The 25,518-nt window shown below is 35.0% G+C and overlaps 1 protein-coding gene across 7 annotated transcripts in view; it reads left to right on the top strand.

Annotated features, from left to right (window-relative positions):
- LOC145686201 (uncharacterized) overlaps positions 1-25,518 on the top strand; it is a 206,582-nt gene that overhangs the window by 90,962 nt on the left and 90,102 nt on the right. For 6 of the 7 annotated variants that reach the window (XM_081759242.1, XM_081759243.1, XM_081759240.1 and 3 more), the window contains exons 2-4: positions 5,966-6,053; positions 16,611-16,714; positions 22,182-24,276. In XM_081759242.1, the coding sequence (XP_081615368.1) occupies positions 5,996-6,053; positions 16,611-16,714; positions 22,182-24,276 (2,257 nt within the window). In that variant the 5' untranslated portion in view covers positions 5,966-5,995. Of the gene's footprint in view, positions 1-5,945; positions 6,054-16,610; positions 16,715-22,181; positions 24,277-25,518 lie in introns of those variants that run through there. The other variant, XM_081759244.1, reaches the window with a different exon arrangement.

The following is a 25,518-nucleotide window of genomic DNA, read 5'->3' as shown; positions in this document are numbered from 1 at the left end:
TATTATTACAAATTTGTTCTGTATATATTACAATACGTGAAACCGTGCAATCAATCGGCATAAAAAGTAGTAATTTATAAGCGATGTTGCAGGTATTCTTTAGGAAAGCATAATTCTAATGCCTATAAATGTGGCGTGTTCAGGGCTAAATTCGACTCTTAACTTTTTTAAAGAAATATTTGACAACTTGTACTATGTTGCTTGCACGAGGGGATTTGTTTCGTATTTCAGCGAAGGGCGTAGGGGCCTTAGCGTTATGAGGCCGAACATCTTGGAGTGGACAGTTTTATTTTTAATTATTAGTGATGTGTCCCAATACATGACAGTCCATATCAATTCAAGCAGTAACAGATGTTAAAATTCGGAACAAAGTAAGAAGCCAGTTTATTTATTTATTTTTCAGAAAAAATGTTTCTTGTCCCCAAAAAATTACTGGCTTTTGCTCAAAGCGTACAATTCGCGCCATGTTTCGCGTACAATTTTCGGCAAAATATTAAAATGCTCTATATCTGGAATGGTTCAAAGTTATTTGAAAGATATTGATTTAAAAAACCAAATTATATATATATTAAACTCCCTATCTCCCAAAAGTTATTATTATTATTAATAATAATAATAATAACTCTTGATCAGTACCTAACAGTACTACATTTCCTGAATAGGAGATGTACCTTTGATTTGTTTATAAACATGTTCATATTTTAACATCCGTTGCTAATGTCGTGATCACATTGTTTTTATTTATTTTTATCTCAGAAACACTAGTTCGAAAAATGCTGAGAGTTGTACAGGAATTGTATTTGTAAGGGTACTACCCTGAAAGGAAGATCACGACATTTTAATTGTAAAATTTTTCGTAATGGTTTTGTAATATTACGATGTGCCTGTGTGCTCAATGTGATGGAATAAAAATCTTTTGGAGCTAGATAATTCTGTGTGTTTGATGTAGCATATAAAGGGAGGACGTGTAAATTAGGCAGACAAATACAGTTGATCACCAAATTTGTGGTTCCAACAGTTCCTCTGAGATCTTATTAGTATCCTGCTGATTGTTTGTGTTGTATAGTGTTTTGTGGAAAAGACTGAATTTGAAATGTCTTCTGACTGGTGTTACGGGAGTGTGAAGTATGCTGACTATATGCATATCTTTAAAAAGTGATATATTAGACTAAGGAAAATAAATAAATAATAATAATCAGATTGAGAACAAGAGTACTCGTTTCATAGTTAAGATGTTTCCAGTTTCTGTGTGTTAAACGCCTTGACAGAATATCAACAGTGACAAGAAGTTTCCCATGGAGTGGACGATGCAAATTTTGTATCTGTGAAATAATAATTACATTCCGTAAATCAGTCAGCTAGGGGTTAGTGTTAGTCCAGTCAAGAAACTACGGTCATTGAGGTCAAGTTAAGCTGCATGCATTAAAGCCTAGCGAAATTACTACAACTGTAGGTGAATACACAAAATCAAAATTGACCGAACTCTTCAAAGTAGAAATTCCATCTTCAGAAGAAAACGAACGAGAAGAAGCTTTGCAATTTGCCAGGAATTTTTATCAAACATCAATTCAGCTGTTGAATTGTGTAAATGCTATAATATAAAGGTGCAAGTTTTAAAATTTCTCCCTGTGTCCGTTTCAGGGTACAAATTTTAATCAGCGAAATACATGGTGGACAAAACAAGAAATGTAAGGTCTCTAAAAGAATGATTGAAAAACCGGACCTCTGTTATGGTTATCTTCTGAATGAAGTAAGTATTCACATTTGACAGTCATTTTATCTGGAAGATAAATGGGACTGTTATCGCCAGATCGCCAACAAAAAAGACATTATCACTATAACAGTTGCAGGTGAAAAGTTGGCGAGTGAAAGATTAATGACCCTCAGTATTAAAGAAACTTTCGTCTCATGTAAGAAGGAATATTCAGTATTCCACGTTGAAAGATAAAAATTTTAGGCACAACGACTTAAGTGGTGGTTCTACACCCACCTAGAGGCGTCTGTTTGTGTCAGTGTGTATTGTCTAGTTTTGAACTTCGCGTAGTAAATTTATGAACTTTCTTGAAGACGTGACAGAAGACAGTTATGTTGAACATGTGAAGTCGTTAGTAGTCTGTGATGTATAGCGAAAGGTCGGTTTGGGAATGTGGTGTGAAGAACACAGTAGATGACTCTTCTGATGTTACATGTCCAACATAGGAGGAAAATAAACTGATTAAAGAAACATGCTGCCGTTATCATCTTCATTGACGAACTTGAAAAATGGGCATTGAAAGCAGCAAGTGTGGGAGACTCGGGTTCGATTCCCGGCAGGAGCTCATGTGGTTCGGATCCCACGGTTAACTGTAGGCTCTCGTCTCATATAGCCTTGCTGCTAAAACGACGCTAAACAAAATCAAATCAAAGAAGCAACACACCAATGTCTGGAGAAGTTGCGCAAGCAACACGCTGCAGAAGTGAAGGTACATGTAGAAGCTGAACAACTCGTCTTTAGTGCTTCACTGTGATTTTGCTGAGAACTTATCTGTGATTCTACTACAAGGAGTATTGACCAAGTTTCAATTTTTACAGAAGTCACATGTTTCGGAAGTGATGACAAAAGACATATTGTTGCTAATATGCAGAATCTATCAACAGTTGGAGTCACAGGCAGCGTAGACCATCATTATTTCTAATGGTGCATCTAACCAGTTTAATAATCGTTACCAATTGTTTGAATTGACGAAGTCGCTTATGCCGATGGTGTACGGAGCCTGCTAAAGACCATGCTACAAAACATAATCTTACCAGCCAAAGTACAGCTGCAATTCAGAAAGCCGAGGATTTTAGAAGACTGGTGAAATCATACACATCAACAGCCCTCATGCTGTTGCCCAAAGGGGAAGTTTAGAAATTCCGCCAGCAGACAATTGAAGAAATGTCAACCAAACTACACGGTGAAGAGAATTCAGAACTCCTACTGATGCTGAAATCTATCACGAACTTTAAAGAGCAAGATAGAAGGAAATTTCATTTGTCCAGCGAAGATTTTGGAAACAGCAGAAGAAAGTCCAACCTCTGAAGAGAGATGTTCGTGGTCTGAGCGTATAACTGTGACTGCTAGCTTGCAGAGGTTATAGTTGTGAGTTAAATTAAATCATCGTTAACTGTATGCTATCTCATCAACAGGCTGCTGGTTATAGATTTCCACCTGCAATACCACTACCAGTGCGCACTTCCAATTTGCTAAGTTATAAAGTTTGTGGGTGTCCCAGTTTCTGTTGTTCAACAGGAAGGCATCACAATAATTAAAGGAAGACACTGATACAGTTGAACACGTTTTTAACCTTAATTTTAGTTCTAAGCAGAGTGCACGCAAAAGTCGTGTGTTTTGGAATTTGTAATATGTTTTGGAACTTGCACATGTATTTTGAAAGCTTTAATATGTTCGAAAACTGCCTCTATCTTTATGCAGGATTAAAATATAATGTCGAATAAGACAGATTTTGATTTCATGAGGCCAATATGTGAGAATTTTGTGGCGGAAGCTGGTTTAATATATGGCAAAATGTTCAGTTGTTTTTAATTCCTATTCATCTCAAAAGTGAAAGTGTTCTTTTCAGGATTTGTAGCACAGTATGGTTGATCAACAGGCACAAAGACAAATATTTTGAGGCTAGCATTTTTAAAAAGCAAATTATTTTTGTTTTTTTAAAAAATCGGAAGGTTCAACGAAAATGTGGACACCTATTTACTAACAGTGAATATGATTTTAATCAGTAAATTATTATCTCTCAAGTAGAACAAGAAGCAACAAAATATCTTGAACCGTTCCAGAGACAAGAGTATTTTAATATTTTGCCGACATGTACACGTGAAAAATAACGCCCGAGGCACCATCTCTGGTGGCTTGTATCTTGGACCCAGGAAATTTTTGACAAAGAAACAAAAAACTCGTATTATGTCCTGAATTTTAACATCACTTAAATTCAATAAAATCTGATAACTGTCGAGGTAAGATTTTTTTTTTCTTTGCCTCTCTGAATTGGTTTGGACTGCCACATGTAATTAACCTCAATTTGTGTTCATGTATTGGTTCTTACAATGCATGCGGACATTCAGTAATCCTGCTTCCGTACAAAAGTTCATTGAGCGTTCTTTCCCGAATGTACAATTAATATAAATGCGTGGTTGGGAATTATTTTCCTCCTGAACTAGCTGAGCCTGCGTTCTCTACACAGCGCATCATTCACATATGAGCATGAATCTCCTTGTCATTCCTCAGATTGTATAGATCTGTACATGTCCCTTTACAGACACAAGTGAAAGACGTCTTGATAAAAGTCGCAAGAGATACCATACCGTAAAGGAAAGATTTTTTCGATTGCTTTTTCAATATCTCGCACCGTTTGCAAGATTTGAGCCTATTTCCGGTTGGAGTTTTTAATTCATGTATGATCGGTGTTTTCTTTCTTGCATGCAGTGTATAATAAGCGAATACATTACACAAACAATAAATTATAATGTCAGTGATATATGGTGTTCATTGGGCAACACATCCCAAACAAGAAAGATTCAACTTAGACTGGAGAAATATTTATCCTTCGTTTTTCATTATAATTTGGCCATGAAGCAAATGCCTGAGAGAAATACAAACCCCTATATACAATCATGTGGTGTTGGAATGTATAATGCGTAGGATATGATTTTTTTAATTTCAACACTTCCAGTGTAACCGTAAAAATCTAATGAAGAAATAATGGCCATGTTTTTTAAATATTCAGTTAGAACTGGACAATCTACGCAAAATTTGCATTCGATCAGTGAAAACGTCCTCTTTCTAGAGCCTGTTGTTTCCGAGACTCATTGTCGAAAGGATTGACCACAAACATATAAACGTCCACAAACGTATAGTTTAATAGAACTCCAAAGATAGCAGCACAATTCATTTGCATTGATTTTGGAGAAGATTTATTAAAATACAAAGGATATGAACAATAATTGTAAAAAGATAAACTTCATGAAAAAGATCTATCTAAATTATTTATTTAAAGTACAAATATTTGTCCTCGTTAAACGTGAAATCACAAATAACCGTAAATCAAAGGGTTGAAATCAAAAGTTAAGAGGTTGGAGCTCTGGCGTTTTTATTGCTTTTGTAGCATTCTAATAGATAGATGATTGTTCCAGTTTTCGGAGATTTGAAATTTCTCTTCAGTTTCATTTGGTACCTGAATTTTACATACACTAATTTCCCCATTACTGAGTGTTCTTAATAGCACAAAAGGTTGACTACCTACACAATATATGTGTGGTATGATATATCTCAAGTAACTCCTAATGTTAGGAAACTGACGTGCCTGCTTAAGAGTTAACTTTTAGACAAGGTTGAATCAATTTTCAGTACTTGATATGCCTCTTTAATACTCCCAAAAATGCTTTGCACATTGTCTACAGTTATAAATATTAGCTGTCAAGAAACTAGACAGGATTGAAGTTTTTTTTCCACAGACTAAATAGAAATACGTGAAAAACACGGGAAAAGTTCGTCGGAAGCACAAGGTAAATAATAGCAGGATTATTGATGTGGTTTTTGTGTGATGGTAGTTGATAGAAGCTTTGCATATGGATTTTCCCAGTTCCCTCCCACTCCGTTCTTCTAAGTTTTACGTTATAATTTTTCAGATAGGTTTATAACAGTATCTCGCAGCTTACTAAACTTAACATTGAACGTTAACTAATTACATTCCAGTGATCAACTGCTTCTTATTATGTGTCGTAGCCAATAGACAGATTAGGTATTCAAAATAAAAAATCCAATTTGTAATAGATTAGAAATTACGTGGCTACCTACAATCATAGAAACCACGAACTTTGCTTCATTATGTGTGACAAAGACTGAATTAATTATTATTGTACATTCATATAATTCTTTTTTATTTTTCATGTTGAGTGTGTTTGTATAGATTTTTCTTTTTCATTTCAGTTTGATATGCGGACCTGAAATTTTGAAGATATGGAGAAGTTTGCAGTAGATCTGGATAAGGTTTTGGATGATTTTGAATTTAGTGAAGGTAACACACAATATTTTCACCCTTCAAATTAACATATATAGTGTATTTCCATAGTGAAATGCAATTGCGTTAGAATTTAATTTTATTAATTTCAAGACCTTGTTTCAAAACAAGTTACTGTTAGGTTTAGAAAAGAGCAGATTTAATTTACCTTGTTGCATCTTTTCCTAAGTCTGTATTGACTTACGTGCAATAACTTTACAATATAAACTTGTTATTGATATTTTAGAGTCTTGTTTTACCGGTAAAATTTCCAAATTCCAGTTAACTGTAATATTTTGGATCAATAATTTCAAACAGGACGTTAATCAGTAAAAAAGAAATCACGTTATATTGATTGTGATATATATTTTTTTAATTAATACTGAATCCATATGGTTGAGACCAACTTCCCTATTACATATGTAATTTATGTATCAATGTAATATCCATGTTGGTCTCAACATACGTATACCATTAATTGGAAAATGTAAAGAGGATAAACATTAAGACAATCAAGAGAAAAATAAACCATAAAACAAGAAGTTATAACATTAATTGCATGACCAGCGATAGCGAGGCATTGCATCTTCTAACGTAGAATTTTATTATTTTTATAAATATATAGATCCTTTCCGTGCACAGTGATGGAGATATTGTTTCCATTTTTCGTGCTAGTAAGCCTTTCAGTTCGTCGGTTACGCTCTTCTGGATATTATTCAAAGTACCAAAATGATGCCCTTTCAGGTGGTTTTTAAGTAGAGAGAGTAAAAAGAAGTTACAGGAACTGAAAGTCTGCGTATAATAGTGGCATGGGGCACTGGCGTCGTAAGCTTTTTAAATCAAGAAGGGGGGGGGGGGTTTCGGATGAATCAAAATCCTCTTTCCGACAAAAGTTATATATGCAAAGTAATCTTATTTCTTTAAATACATTTGATTAAAATCTGGGGGAAGCGTCCCCCCGAACTCTCCCCACGCTAACGACGCCTGCGCATGTGGGCTGAGTCGCCAGAGAAATTGTATTTTTCTGCCAAAATTCCGTAGGCGATAAACACGTTTAAATTTAACTCACTGCTAGCTCATTATATGTCAAGGGTTCCATGAATCTCAGGTCCACTATTTCCAAAGTTAATCAACTTTGGTGGGAAAGTTCTATATTGCCTTCGATGTTTGTCAAATGTCAGTAGAATGCCTGCGTTGGTTGCGTGTGCAGTCATGTCCAAAATGATTGTCGCATATCTATAAATATTCTGTTGTAGTACTATTTGATAACCATTTCGCCAGATATTTCTTATAATGTTGGTATGTGTATAATCGGCAAAGACATGTATGTGGCAAACTTCATGTCAAGACAATTTTTGACTCTTGATTCAGAATATGTTATTAATGAGCATTTTAAGCGTAGCTCAGTATAGATACAGCTCTTCAAAATTGGTAAAAAAAAGTATTCTCTCTATTCAAGGAATCCAAATTTAACACCATGACTACGTTTTGAATGCACCAATCAGAACTTGAAGGTTTAATTCCTATTTATGAAGTGGGTGTATAAACTAAATTCAATTGCCACTTTCCAACTAGATCCAAGGATATGCACTTGCAAAGTTGGCCACAATCTCGTAGAAGCTTTTAGTATCGTTTGGGGTATAGTATTTCAACTATACCCTTTCCGATCTTATTTTTCAGGCCACGACTGGAAAGAGCGTGCTTCAAAGTTTTACAAGCTATAGTTTAATTTAAGAACCCTGTGTCTTAATAAATAAAAAAAATCTCTCAGGAGGTTCGGAAAGTCATCATCGACAAAATGTTGTAGAACATTATAGGATATTCTGAAACATTCTGTAATATTCTAGAAAACTCTAGAAAGTACTAGAACATTTTTTAATATTCTAGGACAATCAATAATGCTCCAGAAAGGTTTGCAGTGGTTTAATCTTTTCGAGACATCCAAGTAAATTGCTGGTTCACTGTTTGTCGTTGAAGAACAAATTCCTTGTAGACAGTCCCATTCACATCAGAAAACAAATCAGCATTGTTTTCACATTGGATCGAACTTGACATGCTTTCTTGGGACGTGGTGAATTTGGAGTTTTCCACTGGCTAGGATGCATGTTTTGATTCGGGGTCGTATCATCTCAAGTCACAGTTCGTTTGAGAAAATTTGCGCTATTGAGCTGTTCAGTCTTCAAATCGCAACAAACATTCACTTGAATGTCTCTTTGCTCCTCTGACAGCAAGCAAGGCACATATTTCGCGGAAACCTGTCTCATCTTCAAATCATCAGTTAAAATGCGCTGGCCGGTACTCCAGTATAACTCCGCTTTCTCAGAAATATGCTCGATGGTCTTTCGACAATCTTCATTAACTGTAAACTGCGTAAGGTGTGCCTGGGAGGCTCACTGGGGTATATTTTCTCTTGCACACTGAAAATATTTATGTCAAGTGAAATGAGACTTCTTGTATTCCTCGAGACATTGGTTTTACATATATAAACCATTCAAGTTTCTCGCGCAGTTTATGTGATGTATAATTTAGGTCTCAGTTGACGCAAGGCACAAAGCATAATTCTAATATTATGTGTTATTGCGTGCCTTTGTGGAGTACATTTGCGATGTGTTTCATATCAGTTTATACATTGAAGATGAAATAAGTCCTCAAATTGTACTTCATATATTAACTTACAATGCTGTCAATAGACGTCCCATATGTCTAGTGTGCGAAGCTTGCTATGTAAAAGCTTTATTTTATAAATTACTTTATTTACTATTGAGTTTTTTATATGTAGATAATCTAATTTACTACTCGTATCTAGTTATTATCAGTTGTACACGATTTGCTTATTGTTCTTCTACTAATAACTAGTGTTGTAAAATTTCCGGAAATTTTGAATCCGTTGTTTAAAAAACCGTTTTTTCCGATTTCTTTCCGGAAAAATTGGGAAAATGACAAATATCTTTGTATTAGGTTAATTTTACTAGTAATGAAACCGTTTTCTTTTCTCAAATGCGTGAAAGTGTAAGTTAAGAAACTTCAATATTGCGTATATTTAAAAAAGAAGCAATCGAAACTAAAACTGTTGTAATTATTCTTGAAAATTAATAGTCTTCACTCATTTCCTTTATATGCTTTTAAGTCGTTTATTCGTGGTTGTGCATTAATTACAAGACTTTAACAGCTGCATACACCATCTACCATCATGAGGCGTTTCTGTAGCAACAAATAGGCCTCTTGAATGAAACTGAGTTCTTAATGTTCTCTTTAATCTGGTGACATTTTGTTAATTTTAACAAAATTACTTCTTAAAAGAGACATCAGTAGACAAATTTCACTAATACTCATGCAAATATTCTAATATAGACTTTTATATAAACTTTATACACAAAATTTTATATGTAAACAAATACCTGTTTTCTAGTGTGACAAATTATATAAAAATAAAAATGCCTATATTTGTAACTGAACAACTTTTGAACCACCAGACCGACCTCAATAAAATTTTAGCATAGATTGGGTTCGGGCCCAGGATGGTTTTTATCATTTCATTTTGAAGGTGCAACTTGGAGGATAGAAGTAGGGGGGGGATATATATTGAAAATGACCGATATTAGAGTCGAATTCATAGTTTTCGAGGTTCCTGAGACGAACAGTGACACTTCCGATGCCGATTAAATCCAAATTCAGCACTGTAACTTAGAGGAAGGGGGAGGATATATATATAATGATCGAAAATTACCTATATTAGTGTTGAATCCATAGTTTTTGGAGTCGCTGAGATGAACAGTTACACTTCTGATTCCACTTAAATCCAAATTCAGTTCCCATCAGTACTCCTAAAGGGAAAGGGTAACATGTAAAAGTAATTGAAAATGACTGATACTAGTGTCGAATTCATAGTGTTTGGGGTCCCAGTTCATTGATGATAGTCTTCCCATGCAAAAAATGGTCATTTTGTTAGTATTTAATAATAACGAATGGAAGTTTTACATGTTAAAAATCTTTAATATATTTCTCGCTGCTTACACTTGCGGTGTATATGTATGTGCAAATCAGATCATCTCTCTTTCTGGGTTGTTCGAAAAATATACAAATAGGAGGGATTTTTATCAGAAGTCAGAAAACTAAAAACTAAAATTAAAATCTGTTGCTTTAAGTACTTTTCGTACTAGCGAACTACATTAGATATACGCTACAGACATGTTATAGCAAGATTAACAGCAGACGAAGAAATAGTTTTCAAATTATATTTTCCGATATTTCCGAAATATTTTTTTAATGGTTGAAAATTTCCGGAAATTTTACACAGCACAAGTAGGATACGTATCTCCATAAAATATATCTGTGATTTTAACATAATGGTATTAACTAAAATGATTCTGGCCTCGTTATTTTAACACTTCCCTGCCATAAAGCGGGAACTTCATAAGATTTCTTAAGATAATTTAAATGCATTTATCTTAATTAATTTTATTTTAGTATCTTTTGTAGCCATAACTTTATTTTATCACGGTGCTAACATTTAAGGAGTGGTGCACATATATTCGTTGACACAAATTTTCCTAATACAAGAAACATAAGTACTGAATGATCTTAACTGTAAACTAGTAAATATAAAATATTTTTCATTTTAAAAGCTTAATGTAGTAAAATTCGAAAACTTCAATTTTTCCCAAATTTTCCGTTTTTCCAGGCCTTCACAACACTACTAACATATTCCTGCAAATGAATTGTTCTAGTTTACTGATATATGGTGAATAGGCAACTTACTGATGTACTGACGAGAAGTTTGATAAAGTACTCCGTCCATAAATCTCGGTCGTGTTTTGTAGTGATGTAGTGTTAGTGTGTAAGATGGCTCGACGGAAACTGTTTGATGAAGATATATGCTAGAAGATACTGAACGTGTGAATTATGATAGTAATAGCTACTATATTAAACGGCTAGTGAAGTGGATCGTGTTAGTGTGCGAAGTGAAGAACCCGACAAAGTAGACCTCGGCAATGACGAAACTGATAATAACGACGACAGTCCTCAACTATCTAAGGTGGATAATGTTTTCTTTGGAAAAGAAGAGTACTGTATGAAGTAAAGAATCTCCATTGCAAGGAAAAGTCTCTAAACATAGTATTATAAAGTCTCAAATGAATAAAGTGAAATCGCCTCCTCTGAAAGTTGTGAAACTCCGGCTGATTCTTTTGAATTGTACATTTCGGACGATGTCATAAATATAATAATGAAATATAGAAATGGTATGGCTGAGAAAGTTTGTGCTTCTAAAAGTCCTTCAGTTGATTGGAAACTGTGTGATTATTCTGAAATAAAGGCCTCATTGGGCTGCTTATCGCGGCAGGACATTTAAAAAGTAATCACTCGAGTATAAGGATATTATGGAGTCGCTTATATGAACCACTTATATTTCGAGCAACAATGGGACTGAAAGATTCGTTGATCTATGACATACTTGAGGTTTAATGATGCAAAAACCAGAAGTGTAAGAAGTAAGAAAGATAAATTTGCTGACTTCAGAGATTTGTGGGTGATAGTAGATATTAACCTAGGGAAGTTTTATCTACGCGGAGAGACTCTCACAGTTGACGAGCAGTTAGTGCCATTCAGAAGAAGATATGGGTTTCGACAGTATATAAGTTCGAAGCCAGAAAGATATAGAATAAAAGTTTTCTGGGTTTGTGATTCTAAGACAGCGTATCCATTGAAAGGCATGCCTTACTTTGGGTAAAATAAGAAAGAAGAGAGAGAACGTAATATGTGTGAAGATGTTGTAGAGGGTTTAGTAGAATCGTTTCATGGAACAAAAAGGAATGTTATTTATATTTTTTTACCGCTAGAAAGAAAATAGTCTGACCATTGTTAGCATTGTAAGAAAAAGTAAGACATACGAGAACGGGAAAGTTCAATTAGTGAATTCATTGAAAACTCACACAGAAATTGTTAGCCCTCAAACAGCATCACCATATACAGAAAGCTTAGTCTACGTATTTAAAGAAATGTAAAGCCAACTTCGGTGACACTGATTGCATAATATTGGCTGATTTTGCAGAAAGTTATACGTTGGTAATTCAAGATTGATAACAAAGTAAATTGGGTAAATTTTCAATCCACTTCTCATACTTTTGTGTATTATTATATGTTACATGGTGATTATTCAGTCACAGTATTTGGATTATAAGTAGTCATTTGCAACACGACACTATTGCTGCGAATACATTTCAGATTCAATTCATAAACCATCTAAAGAAGGTTTTGCCATGGGCCGAAAAATTTATTTATTTCAGTGGTGGGGCAGCTGCCCAGTTTAAAAAATACTACTAAACCTTTGACATTACGAATCTGACTCTACCAGGTGGAGTTTTTTTGCTCACAGCAAAGGCCACCAGGGGAATTTAACAAAGAATCTTTAAAAAGACTTAACTACAATTACTAGCAACATGTTCTCAGGTCATGATTATTTTTCTTTTTTTTTTTTTTTTTTTTTTTTTTCATAGCAGTCTAGCAGTAAAACTCAGACAGAAGGGCAAGATGGGATTGTTTTGAGGGGAAACAGGCAACACAGAACAAGGAACGAAAGGCTAATTCAGTATAGAAAGACAATTATGCAAATAGACAAACTAAACGCGATAAAAGAAAGATAGAAGTAATTATTACATTAGTATATACCTGATCCTGTAACTTGCATCTAGACATTTAGGATTTCACTATGATTAAATGTCTTTTCTTCGATATATTTACATATAGTGTTAACGAAACTGTTAGTTTTGGTGCATGAAAATAAATGCACATCGATCAAGCATCCATATACTAAAGCAGGTAACATCCGTACTTAAAGGGTTTCCTAATGGCTGTGTCGTTAGCATAGCATCTTTGGCCCAAACGACCCGGGTTTAGTTCCTGGCAGATCACGTGGTTTAGATTCACTATTAAACTGTAGGTTTATGACACATAACCTTGGTGCTGAAGAGGGAATTTAAAACCAACTAATCAATCTGCATCAGGATTTATGGAACAAGCTACAACATTTCTTAGCGTGTATTGTAATTATATGATCCTATAACAATATTTTAACTTTAGCACACCTATTCTTAGGAGGAGTGCAGATTGAAATATTTTACCAGAGGGACTCGCGTTAGTTTCTTCCTTTCAGACTTCTGTTTTATAGTCTATACCAATTACCTAGGTATATATTTAATTTTGAGTTTAAGCTTTTGTGTTTTGTATCCTTATATAGCACCCAGGTTACGAAGGACTAAACTTACTATCAAGGCGGCTGCAAACACTACCGGGACACAAATCAGGTGTAGTTGATAGTGTACAAATTATTCTGTAAGATGAGTTCTCACACTACAGTCCGTTTTCAGTCACAATAGGGATTTGACACTAATATCGGTTGTTTTCTATAATTGTTACCTTTCACCGTTTCACCTAATCCTCTCTCCAAGTTGCTAATGGGGGCTGAACTACCTAAATAGGTAAGGATAAACTTAGACGGCATCGGGTGTGTCACGATTAATACAACGACCCCAAAACTATTAATTCGAGAGTAACGTTGCTAGTTTTTGATCATTTTTGTCACCTCCTCCTACTCCCAATTAGGTGTGCTAGGGGGGATCTTGCTCCTACAGTATTGTTTTCCACACTGTGAATAATATGTGTACCAAGTTTGGCTAAAATTGATCTAGACATTTTGAGAGTTTTGCTAGAACATCTGTCCATCCATCCATTTATATATATAATTCAAAATGTTACACTAAAATATATCTCAGTCGTTTAAAAGCTTATTCTTTTCCATTATCTTTTACAGAACAGCATGATTATATTTAAATTCTTTTTCTACTTACAAGTATCATATAATACATTTTCAGACATATACATATATATATTTTAAATGTAACTTCATCAAGTAAATTTAGCTACAAACTTGAACAGAACATAAGCCATAAAAGAAAACTTTTTCATTTTTGGTGCAGACACACTTTCTAGTTTAGCGTGTTTTTCATTCAACAGTTAACAACTCAATCTATAGCACCTTTCTATCGTTTTGCTCATTACAATTAAAAGAATGAAACCTAGAAAGTAGTTAAGTTTATTGATTCCTGATGTAGACGATTATTTTGGCATGAAGCAGGTGTTACTTGGTGTAGATTACGTATGAAATGTTTTTCTTTTTTTCTGACATACTATGAATCATTAATATCTTCTTTCTTTGCCTTAGTTTTTTCAAAGAAAAAGAAAAATCGGAGTCGTCAGTAAGATTCAATCCAACGACCGTAGGTTCTACCATTTTCGCATTTTTTACGCAGCTTACCATTTGACTTTTCTCAGTGAGTGCTTATCTTGCCTTGTTAGTTCATATAGAAAGACCGGAAGGAATTGTGCAATTCGCATTTTCCTAAAGCTATTTTCCAAGATTTACACTATTAAGTTCGGATGGTCCCAGGGTTGGAAATTATATTTCGGATTCATACATTGCATTAAGTTTTGCAATATAAAAGAAATACAGATACATCAGTGTTGAGACAGGTAAACAAATGAAGGTAGCTATCAAGCTAAACATGAATGCAATTGTGGACTTTAGTGTAACATTGATCTACCTCAGAAAAATAAAGGAACGAGAAGCAGATGTGCAAAATTTCTTATTTGCTTTTATTGGCGCGCAAGATCATTATTAAGAGCGAAGTATCGTAATGTAAGCTACTGATAAGGAATGCTGTTACAATAATCCTATATTTCAGTCGTCCGATATTGTTAATTTAAAATGCATAAGGGCTATTTTAAAAATTAAAACATCACTTATTCTTGGATTTTAAATATACAAATTTCTTTTCCTGGTAAAAAGTAGAATTATCATGGAATTTAGCTTTTATATATATATTGGGGGTAGTTTAAAAGTAGAGGAACATTTTGTTTAACGTTGGACGATTTTTCACCAAGACTAAAGAAGATTGTGATAATGAGGTGGATGATAATGATAGAATGAAGATAGTAGAAACGAGAGAGAGAACTCCGAAACCCCCCACTCATGGTGTTTGTCCATCACAAAGTCCAGGGACTCTAGATGTAATCAAGAAATCATATATATGTATTTATAAAGATTCATAATTTTAAAAGATTCGTCTCATCGTAAATGAAATGAAATCTTTCAGTTTTACGTCCCTTGGTTATACCGTGTAAGCTGAGGGAGACAGTGATGGTAAGAATTTATGAAATGGTGGAATGGTAAAAGTAGGAGGAAACTGGAGGATCCCGAGAAAGCCTACGTACGCACTGTTCTCCACCACATAATCTTTTCATCATGTTTGTATATTTATTGAATACTAATTATAGAGTTACTTGCTGAAGGACTTTACAAAAAATCGAAAGTCTATATATTTTCCTGAAAAACATGGTTTTAAGACTCCAGCGTGAAAAAAAGGAAAGGATGAAAATTAACTCACCTTGCACGCTATTTTCTGCTAGTTTGTAGTACTGATATTACAAGGAAATGTTTTTCTTTGTTTTTTAATCTCCAACCCTTTTGGAAACAAAGATCAGTTCCCTCTTAACCTCTATACAAAAGACAAGTCGGATGTATCACATGTTATAGCAGAAAACAGCAGAATGTTTTCAAGTATTCTTGCTTTTTTCCTGATGATTTCGATGTGTTTTTCATAAATTACTTCTTAGTTTTCGCTTCAAGGAAGGTAACCGCACAAAGGTATGTTTTGAGGACACTCGAATTGGCAGTGAAACAATTAGCAAATCGCGTGGAACATGTGGTTAATCATTATAGTCTATTTGTAATTCTGATATTTACTTTCATCGCGTTTTTTAATCTTTCTAGATTAAAAATATAAATAATGTATCAAATGTGCGACTCAAAAGTACTCTAATTTTCTGTATTGCAGCTATTGTGTCTGCAACGAAATTTTCATACGCGTATTACAATATTATCCTTCGATTTCTACCCTTGACTGAGGCAAAAATGCAGGAAAAAGATCCACACCTAAAGGGAATTCGTAAGGATCTAGTGTCATTTTTTCGGACTTTGTCTCTGGAGGGGTAATCTAGGTTTTTGTGATCAGAAGTGTACAAGTCCATGATTTTCAGTAGCACTGCTTTGAAGAACGAAAGACCAACTGCTGTAAACTTTATGAGTGCCACATAAATGGTGACAGATGAGGTTCGTGGTGACATCTGAAGGTGCTTCTATTGAGCTAAGGAAATAAATATAATACTTACTGTTGCTGAAACTGCAAGTTGAATGTTATAGTTTTCTCGCGGAACTTTTTAGAATTAAATCTTTCTCAATTTATTATGTTGTGTTTGCAAATTTACAGAAAACAGTATTTTGATCTGTTGCTTTACTTAAGCAAGATGTCGTAGTTTAACGTTACCACAGTCACTGAGGCCAAATATGTGATTGGTTGACTTCAGGAACTAAGCATCAAAGCTCTTTTTCAATTTGTGATGTCATGAATTTAGTAGGTACTGTACAATACATAAAATAATGTATTTTCTCTTTTACCCCTGTTAGTTTTCATTTCATAATTATGCTTCCATAGTTAGTTTTCATTATTTCGTCCATTTCAGATCGAGCAGAGCAGATAGCAGCTGCCAAGAAACACAGTTCCGTCTCACAACCTGATTTACATTTACCAAAAAAGGCTGTCATTTCGTCGTCTTTATCGACAGAGGTAATGTATGTTTCACTTTTTTATTGAGCATTAGCCAAATCTGTCTAGACAGGAAACCTTGATAGTATCAGATGTTACTGAATGTAACACGTGTTAAAATCCAGAACAAAATAAGAAACTTTTTTTTTTTTTTTTTGTTATGTCAAAAATAAAAAAGTCCTGGCCCGAGATAAAAGCCGCGAAAGATTGTACCTCGGACGTCATTTCACATGTGCGAATTTCGGCAGCATTAAAATACTATTTGTCTGGAACGGTTCAAATTATTTTCTTGCTTTTTGTTTTATTTGAAAGATAATTTACGAATTAAAATTATATCCTCTGTGTGGAAATGTGTCCAAATTCTCGTGTTGTAGCCTTCCGATTTTTTTAAAAAAAATATTTATTTATTTTATTTATTTATTGAAAAAATCATATATATATTCAAGAATACAAACCGCAGAAATTTTGATTTTGAGACTGTTGATCCGTACTATACGGTACTATATACCTTGAAAAAGAGACTTCCACTTTTAAGGTGAACGTGATTTATAATCAGTTAAAAATTGTGACATACATAAATTAGCTTCCCCTACACCATTCTCACATTTTGATATGAAACAAAATCTAGTCATATTTTAATAGCGTTCAAACGTGTTAAAGCCTTGTGCAAGCTCAAAACATGTTACCAGAGCATATTACTTCTGCGCACTCTGCTTAGAGTTGAATTGAGCAATTCAGTGAACTAAAAATGTGTTCATCTGCATCAATATTTTGCTTTGATATTGAGTGATGCCTTCCTGTTGAACCAGTAGGAACTAGGGCACTCACAGTCTTTAAAATATTGGAAGTGAGCACTAGTAGTAATGTCTCTCTCTTACAGGTAGAAATCTATATCTACAGGCACCCGGTCATGTAGTAGCGTGAATTTTACTACGATTTCATTTAACTTAAACTGATATTTATGACCTTTGCAAGCATCAGTCACGGTCATGTACACAGGCCACAAACATCCCTCTTTGTATGTTGTGAGTGTATCTTCTGTCGTTTCTGAGATCTTGGTTGGACAAATGAGATTTCTTCGTTGCTATTCCAAGTTCGTGCAATATAAGTTAACTCATTACTAATCCAAACATGTGACTTCTGAATTCCTTCCTCAGGAGTAGTTTTGTTGAACCATTCTTCTATTTTCTACTGGCGGAATTCTTTAGCATCCATTTTGGGCAACATAAGGATGTATGACTTCACCACTCTTGTAAAATCTTTGGCATTCTGAATTGCTGCTATACTTTGGCTGGAAACATGTTTTGTAACGCGGTGCTTCAACAGCCTCCCTGAACCATCGCAAGGCCCCTTCCCGTGATCAGCAGCACTGTATACCCACTCCATTCACAGAAACAACTTCGTGAATTTAAAAAGTTCGTAAATATTTTTGAAGTGCCTGAAGTGATACATATTTTCTGCATGTGATTGCAGCTGTTTAAGAGTTCTTCGTATTACCAATAATTCATGTGCTGAATAATGCCCTCTAGCACCACTTATAACTGCAACACTTGTGACCTATTTTTGAAAATATGACTCCTGTAAAAATTGAAACTTGATCATTACTTTAGTGATAACCTTGTACTTCTTGGTTCAGAATCACAGATCGGTTTTCAGCAAAATCACGTTGAAGCACTAAACATAATTGCTCAATCTTCATTTCTGCAGTATGCTGTTGCGATTTCTTCAGATGTTGATGTGTTGATTTTTCTTTCCATTTCACAGGTTCGTCAATAAAGTTATCAATGGCAATTTTCGTAATGAGTTTATTTTCTTTCCATGTTGCATATGTAGCCTCAGAAGTCATCTGCTATGTTCCCCAGACCAAGTGTCTGTAAGGCGAGCTCTTCCTTTCCAGTATAGTACCACATTCCTGAAACAAACAGGTCACTCGTTGTACAGTCCGCAGCAAAAAACCTGCAGCATTAGCATGTAAGTTTATTGTGAAATAACGAAGTCTTTTGCCCCAAAATAAGGGTACAGGGGAGGACGCTGAGGTTTCTCCTGGAGTGATTCGTGCCACTTTTACGTTATGTTGATTCCCTGGGTTGTTAGGCGTAATTTCACAATAAACTTACATGCTCATGTTGCAGGTTTTTTGCTGCGGACTTTACCTCACACACTACTAATCGTCGCATGAGAATCAGATGGAAGCAACTCCATTTTTGTAGGTTTACAGACGAGAGAAGAAAACGTAATATTCTTAGAAAGATGTGTTTTTAATAAGATGGTAATTGAGCTACATTACAACAGATGATCGGCAAGGAGAACAGATAGCGTTACGTTCCATTTACACCAAGTGGGGCTTTCAAAATGATGATCAAATATGAACTAAACGAAAACTGCATTTTTGGAGTTACGTTCCTCTGGTTCTCATGCGACATAATGACTTCAGACATCCAAGTAAGTTATGTTACACCTTCAAATAAATTCTTCAAAGTTAACACGGAAACTTCAAAATTGGCTCAATACACACACATACATACATCTCTAGATGGATATGGTCACCTACTTAGGTCGTAATACAATTTTGATCTTCCAGTGTGAAATACTGAACGTTCTTTCTTATCTTTCATACAGCGAGTTACGTATCTTTCCACTTTTACCACTTCTTCTCCTGCAGCTGTTATAGTGATAATGCCTTTTTTGTTGCGCTCTGTCGAGGACAATTCCATATATCTTCCAGATAAAATGACTGTGCAATCTGAATATGTACTTCATTCACAGGATGACCGTAATAGGGGTCCGGTTTTCCAACCTTCCTTTTGTAGACCTCTTATTTCTTGTTTTTTCCACCATGTATTTTGTTGCACATAAATGTGCAAAATTTTACACCTTTAAAAGCAACACTGGGATAATTGTTGGAATTTGCATTTTTCATTGTTGAATACACACGATTCAGCAGCTAAATTGATGGTTCATATAAATTCTTAGCATGTTTCACAAGCTTCTTTCGGTTCATTTTCTTTTGAAAGTAGAATTTCTATTTTGAAGAGTTTGATCAGTTTTGATTTGATGTATTCACCCACAACTGCAGTAATTCCGTGTGTTTTATTGACCCACAACTGCATACAGCTTACGACTTGAATTCACCGATCATGGTTTCTTCATAGTACTAACATCAGCCTGTATTCAGGAAATGTAATTATTCAGGGGACCAATTCAGAAACTGTAATTATTCTTCTGCAGATACAAAATCTTCATCAGCTACACCGTGAGAGACTTCTTGTTCAGTCATTTGATATTCTATCAAAACATTTAGAACACAAACAAGTCATGACTGAAAACATCTTGGCTTTTAGACAGTCGTGAAATGACCACTCTTATTCCCAGCCTGATGTTTTTGCTAGGCTTACTTATCGCTCTTTATGGAGATGCAAACTGTCTGGATACTTCACTCTCCTGTGAGCCAGGCAGAAGACATTTTTTTTTTCTCCTCAAGACTCCCTACAAATCAATCAATCCGAATCCTTACAAAAGTTTACAGGTACTGTTGGATCAGAAATTTGGTGACTTACTCTTTTTGTTTGTCTGTTGACAAATGAATTGTAAATTCATATGTCTTCCCTATTCATTCATGCTAGGCTAAAGACTCAGATTTATCTGGATGGTTTCAGAATGTTCTAAAAGGTTCTGTTATATTCTGAAATAATCTGGATGATTCTAGAGGGTCTAGAAAATTCTTTGACATTCTAAAATTCTCTGAGTGATTCCAGAATTTTCTAGAAGGTTCTATTATGTTCTGGAGTTATCTGGGTAGTTCGAGAATTCTAGAAAGTTCTGTTACATTCTGGAATTATCTAAATGATTCCAAAGTGTTTCAGAGAGCTTTCATGATTTGGAAGGTTCTTTGTAAAGAAAATCCAAAAGAATAAAATCATTTAGGATGTTTACAAAACCATTATGAAAAATTCCAAAAGCAAAATATGTTCTACTTTTCAGGATGTGTAGTACTTTTAGAGATACAACTCCTGTACAATTCTCATAATTTGCACTTGATGTGCTGCAGTCTATATCAGGAAATGGACTTCAGATTGGATAGGTTTTCATATACTGTAACATTATTATTATTATTATTATTATTATTATTATTATTATTATTATTATCGGTGTTATTTTAAGTTTCTGGATTGGTTTGAATTTGTGTTGAATTCTATCATATTGAAGTTACATGTTTCAAATCAGTAACTTTATATATATATATATATATATATATATATATATATATATATCGTATATATATATATATATATATATATATATATATATATATATATATATATATATATATATATATATATATCGTATATATATAAACTATTTCCATGTTGTAGTAAACTACACTTAGGAATATTTTGACTTGTAACTTATTGCACAAGATAACCATAGTATGAGTGTATTTATGTAAGTTTCTTCTTGCAGTATTTTAGGAAAGAATTCGCTTCGTTAAAAAAAAAAAAAAATGTAAAGTAGGTTTTCTGAAGAGGGAGAGAGAGAGAAAACGTACCCGGTTTTGAGTTAGAGTAGCATATTTAACCAGATGTACTATTTATTATACCACTTCTTGACATTTTTCAAGAATACTAAAAACCATAGAATAGCTTTATATTTTTTTCTTTAAATTTATTGTTTAGATTCAGCAAAATACTGTGAAGCAAAGTTCTAAAGATTAATATAATATCACCTATCAATGTAATAGCTGTTTAAAGATTGTGTGATCATAAATAAAGAGGAGGTATTATATTTATTTGTAAGGAAAATATGCATCAGGATCACATTATTCTGTTTCGTTGTATTCCACGAAATGAAATGTTTTCCCGTTGTTGTGTACAGTTGTAAGCTGTTGCATCACAAAATGGAATTATTAAACTTCGCGAAATTGAAATGAAAGTGAATGATCTTAGAACAATTCATGTTTTTATTTTATTATTATTATTATTTTTCAAAGAAAGAAAATAAAAATTTCTCAATAACTACAGGGAACAAGAACTTCATTACACAAATAATCACTGGAACACGTAATTAATGTAAAGGGCCTTTATCACATGCTTTTTACTTGTAATATGTATTTGATCTTTACTTCTTATTCAAAATATTATGGTTTCTGGGGCGGAAAATTTTGAAAACGTAATCACTCTCACAAGTGATGTTTACCTGTATCAATTTTATTATTCCTAACGATTTTATTTTCCATTTTTCCTTCTTCCTTTCAAGTGTTATTATTATATTGAGTTCACTTCCTCTGTGGCCAGTATACGTATCTTGAATGTTAATTTTTAAATAAAATAAGTAAAATATTTCCCATTTTGTTAAGAGTTTTATCAGCTATTGACATGGAGTTATTAACTTTCCGTGTCAGTTTATCCCACAGTATTATTTTAAATAAATATTAATTATCTTGCTTGTGCTGTAGTGTAATGAACTACTTGCAGTTTTTCTTCCTTTTCAGAATGTATCTACGGAATTAGGAAATTCGTCTTACGAACCGTTACATCATCGTGCGTTTGGTGATGTAGGTATTTCTTCTATAGGACAGACATCGAGTTCTGATCATAGTAAAAATTTTGAAAAGCTTTCGGAAATTGGGGTGAATGGCCCTAGTTGTCGAAAGGTAGAACTATCGGGACAATATCCAAGTCAGGAAGATAAACACGTGCGAGATCATTATGTTGATGGTGGAAATAGAAATGTGCATTCTTTATATTCAGAATTAAGGGATCAGAATTTACATCATTACGAGGCTTACGATGTTGAAAGAAGTGGTATGGGCGTTAAAAATAGTGGAGAAACAAATGGACAAACAGAACTATGGGCATCATCATCATGGAGTAGAATGGCATCACTGGAAGAGAGTAAGTCATCCGCGCATTCGAAGGAATTACAGAATAGGGAAGAGATACTAGATGAAAAGACAGATTTGTTAGAGTTTGTGGCTAGTGACAAATTTGGTGAGAGACCTCATGTAGATACAGGCAATTGTCTCGAATCACCCGTTATAAAAAGTGAAGTGGAATCTAGTGTTAATGATAGAGTTCTTGAAGTGCCTTGTAATGCAGTGGGAATAACAACACATGTAGGAAGCTCTACACCAGATGATACAGTGATTAATCAGTGTTCTGATAGGAAGACTACCGACACTCTTCCCTGTGATGTAATTACACAAGATTCAAATGACACGAGTCACAGTGGAACTAATAGTCAAAATGTTAAAATAGAAAATAAGCCAGTTGGTGTTGTAGTGCCATTAGATGATGTTATGTGTACCGAATTCGCTGCAGATTCGGAAAAGCCTATAGGATTCACCACACCGGTAGATATTAGTGATTCAGAACTTCAAGATTTATTGGAACGGTTAGAAGAGGAGGAGAAAGAAATAGATCAAAGAAGCAGCGAAGTATTTAGTGAGAAAAGCGATTGTCATTCCACTGAGAATGAAGTGACGAATAGACCTGAACCTCACGGTGCAAAAAATTTCGAGACAATTAGTGATGCTTCTGCTAGTGTGGCACTTCAGTTGACTGTTAACTCTGAAATAGCACACATTCCACCTAGCAATACTGTTCCATCTGTTGAGTGCCGACACCCATCGTTTTCAGGTGAGACAAATAATGGTAAATCGAATTTGTGTGAAAGTGAACAGATTAAAAGTAATACGGGAAATATGGAATCTGAAGCAGATTCTGAAGTGTTAACTACAGTCTCTGGTAATTTCACGAAGGGAGGTACTGGTGCAGTTAGTACGAGCACTTCTCAGATACGGGATTTTGCACTTCATTCTAGGGAAGACCAGATGATTCTTGATTCAGCAGTAAAGACTGGCCCATGTGAGGAAGCAGCTGAAGTTTTTGAGGACCCCGTTCTTCAAGAAACTCATTATAGAGGAATGGAGGTGTCTAGAGTGGAAGCGACAGAATCCAAGGAGGGAGCGTTATCTTCAGGTAGTGATTTGCCCAGTGCTAGCTCTGAAATGAGCTACGAGTCATGCGGAACAATTACAGATGTTTCAAACAAAGTTTGTGATGCTCTTACGACTGATAATAGTGTGCCTATAACCAAAGATTGTTCTATCGAAAGCCGTCCGGAGATATTTAGCAGCAGTATTCAGTCAGAAGATGGTGCTGTGGCTTGTGCTCAATCTCAGGTTGCTCAGACTGATACAGAAAGGTTTATAGTTCCTGGTGCAATGCTTTCCCCTGCCTCTGAAGATATTGATGAAGGGAGTGGTGCGTCTTTTCTTACACCAGACGAATTTATTGGAAGTTCTACAATAGATGAATGTCCCAGTGTAACACGTGGTGCCGATATTTCAGGAAATGCTGCAGAATCTTCGTCAGCAGCCGAGCCTATTTCCTCGGAAGCAGCTGAGGCATCTACAGAGTATGTAGCTCCGTGTACCAGTGGGGAAGAGGAATCATTTTCCGAAGATACTGATGACTCTCGACCAAGCAGACCAAAATCTCTGGATCTTCCTGTCAAAATAGTCGTTCAACAAGAGGCTGAGGGCGAAGAAACAGAGGAGTCCCCTCCACCCCCAGTCAATGTTGGTAAGTTACTATATTCCTTGTTTGGTAACTCACGCAAAAATTTTTGTTTTTTAAAGTAGCGTATCGTTGTCAAGTAGTGGAAAACTTCTAAATAGTTATCATAGTAATCATCATTATCAAATTTATTAATAATGTATATACGTAATTTGCTGGGAAATTATACTGTTGTTTAATGAAGAACTAAGAGGAAAAGAGAAATATAGTTCAATGGATAATGGTTTTAGCAGTACAATTTTCGTCTTGGCAGAATTCTTCTATATTTTGTTACTAATTTTACTCAAATTACATTTTTCAAAGTTAGTGCTTCTAACCAGAGAATACGAGGGCCATTTCAAAAGTCTTGCACACAGCGCATGCGCGACCGTTTGAGCGGTGTGATCAAGTTCAGTTTTATGTCAATTGTGAGGAGCAGGGTTGGCTGGTTTAAACCAGCTGGTGTTTTTTTTTTTTTTTTTTTTTTTTTTAATGGTTTAAATCAAAAAAGAAAGAAAATGTAAATGTTCGTAAAATCTTGATGAACACACATTTGCGGGTTATCAGGTTTCACTCCCGTATTTTAGTAGTATTATATTCAGACCTACATTCCCCATTCATTACTCAGAGATTATACTACTAAAGCAACTTTATATACGAGGGTCATTTAACTCGAACTGGCAACATTGCCACAATTAGTGTCGTGTTGTGGGCAGGAGCTGTGACGGACGTAGTGCGTTCCGTGGATGTGTACGAGTCAGTTCAACGCTGCTGCGGCCCCATATTACGGTGTGTGTAGCGAGTAGACATTGCTAAAGTGATTGTCGTGTGAATTACTGCCCTAACGCAATGTTCACGCGTGCAGAACAGCGTGTGTTTATTAAATTCCAGGTGGCACGAGGGGGAAATGCTAGGACGATTCACAGAAGATTAGCAGAGGCCTTTGGTAAAGCTCTTCTACCGTATCGGTCAGTGGCGAGATGGGTTGCAGCATTTCAGGCGGGACGACTGTCAACAGACAAAATGCACGGTGGAGGGCATATGCCAACAGCTACGGACGAAATTCATCTTGCAAGATTACGGACTACTTGACGGTGATCGGCACTGGATTTGTATTGAATTGGCGGAGGAGCTGAACATTTTTTCCGAATCAGTGTGCCGCATGCTAACACAAGATCTTGGCATGCGGAAAATATAAGCCAGATGGGTACCCCATGCTCTGACCGAGGTTTAAATGTGACATAGGTGGGAATGTGTGCGCCTACACCT

The sequence above is a fragment of the Thermobia domestica genome, chromosome 5 (genome assembly GCF_964235325.1).
Source record: "Thermobia domestica chromosome 5, izTheDome1.hap1.1, whole genome shotgun sequence".
Lineage (NCBI taxonomy): Eukaryota > Metazoa > Arthropoda > Insecta > Zygentoma > Lepismatidae > Thermobia > Thermobia domestica.
This window is presented reverse-complemented; position numbering and strand designations above follow the sequence as displayed.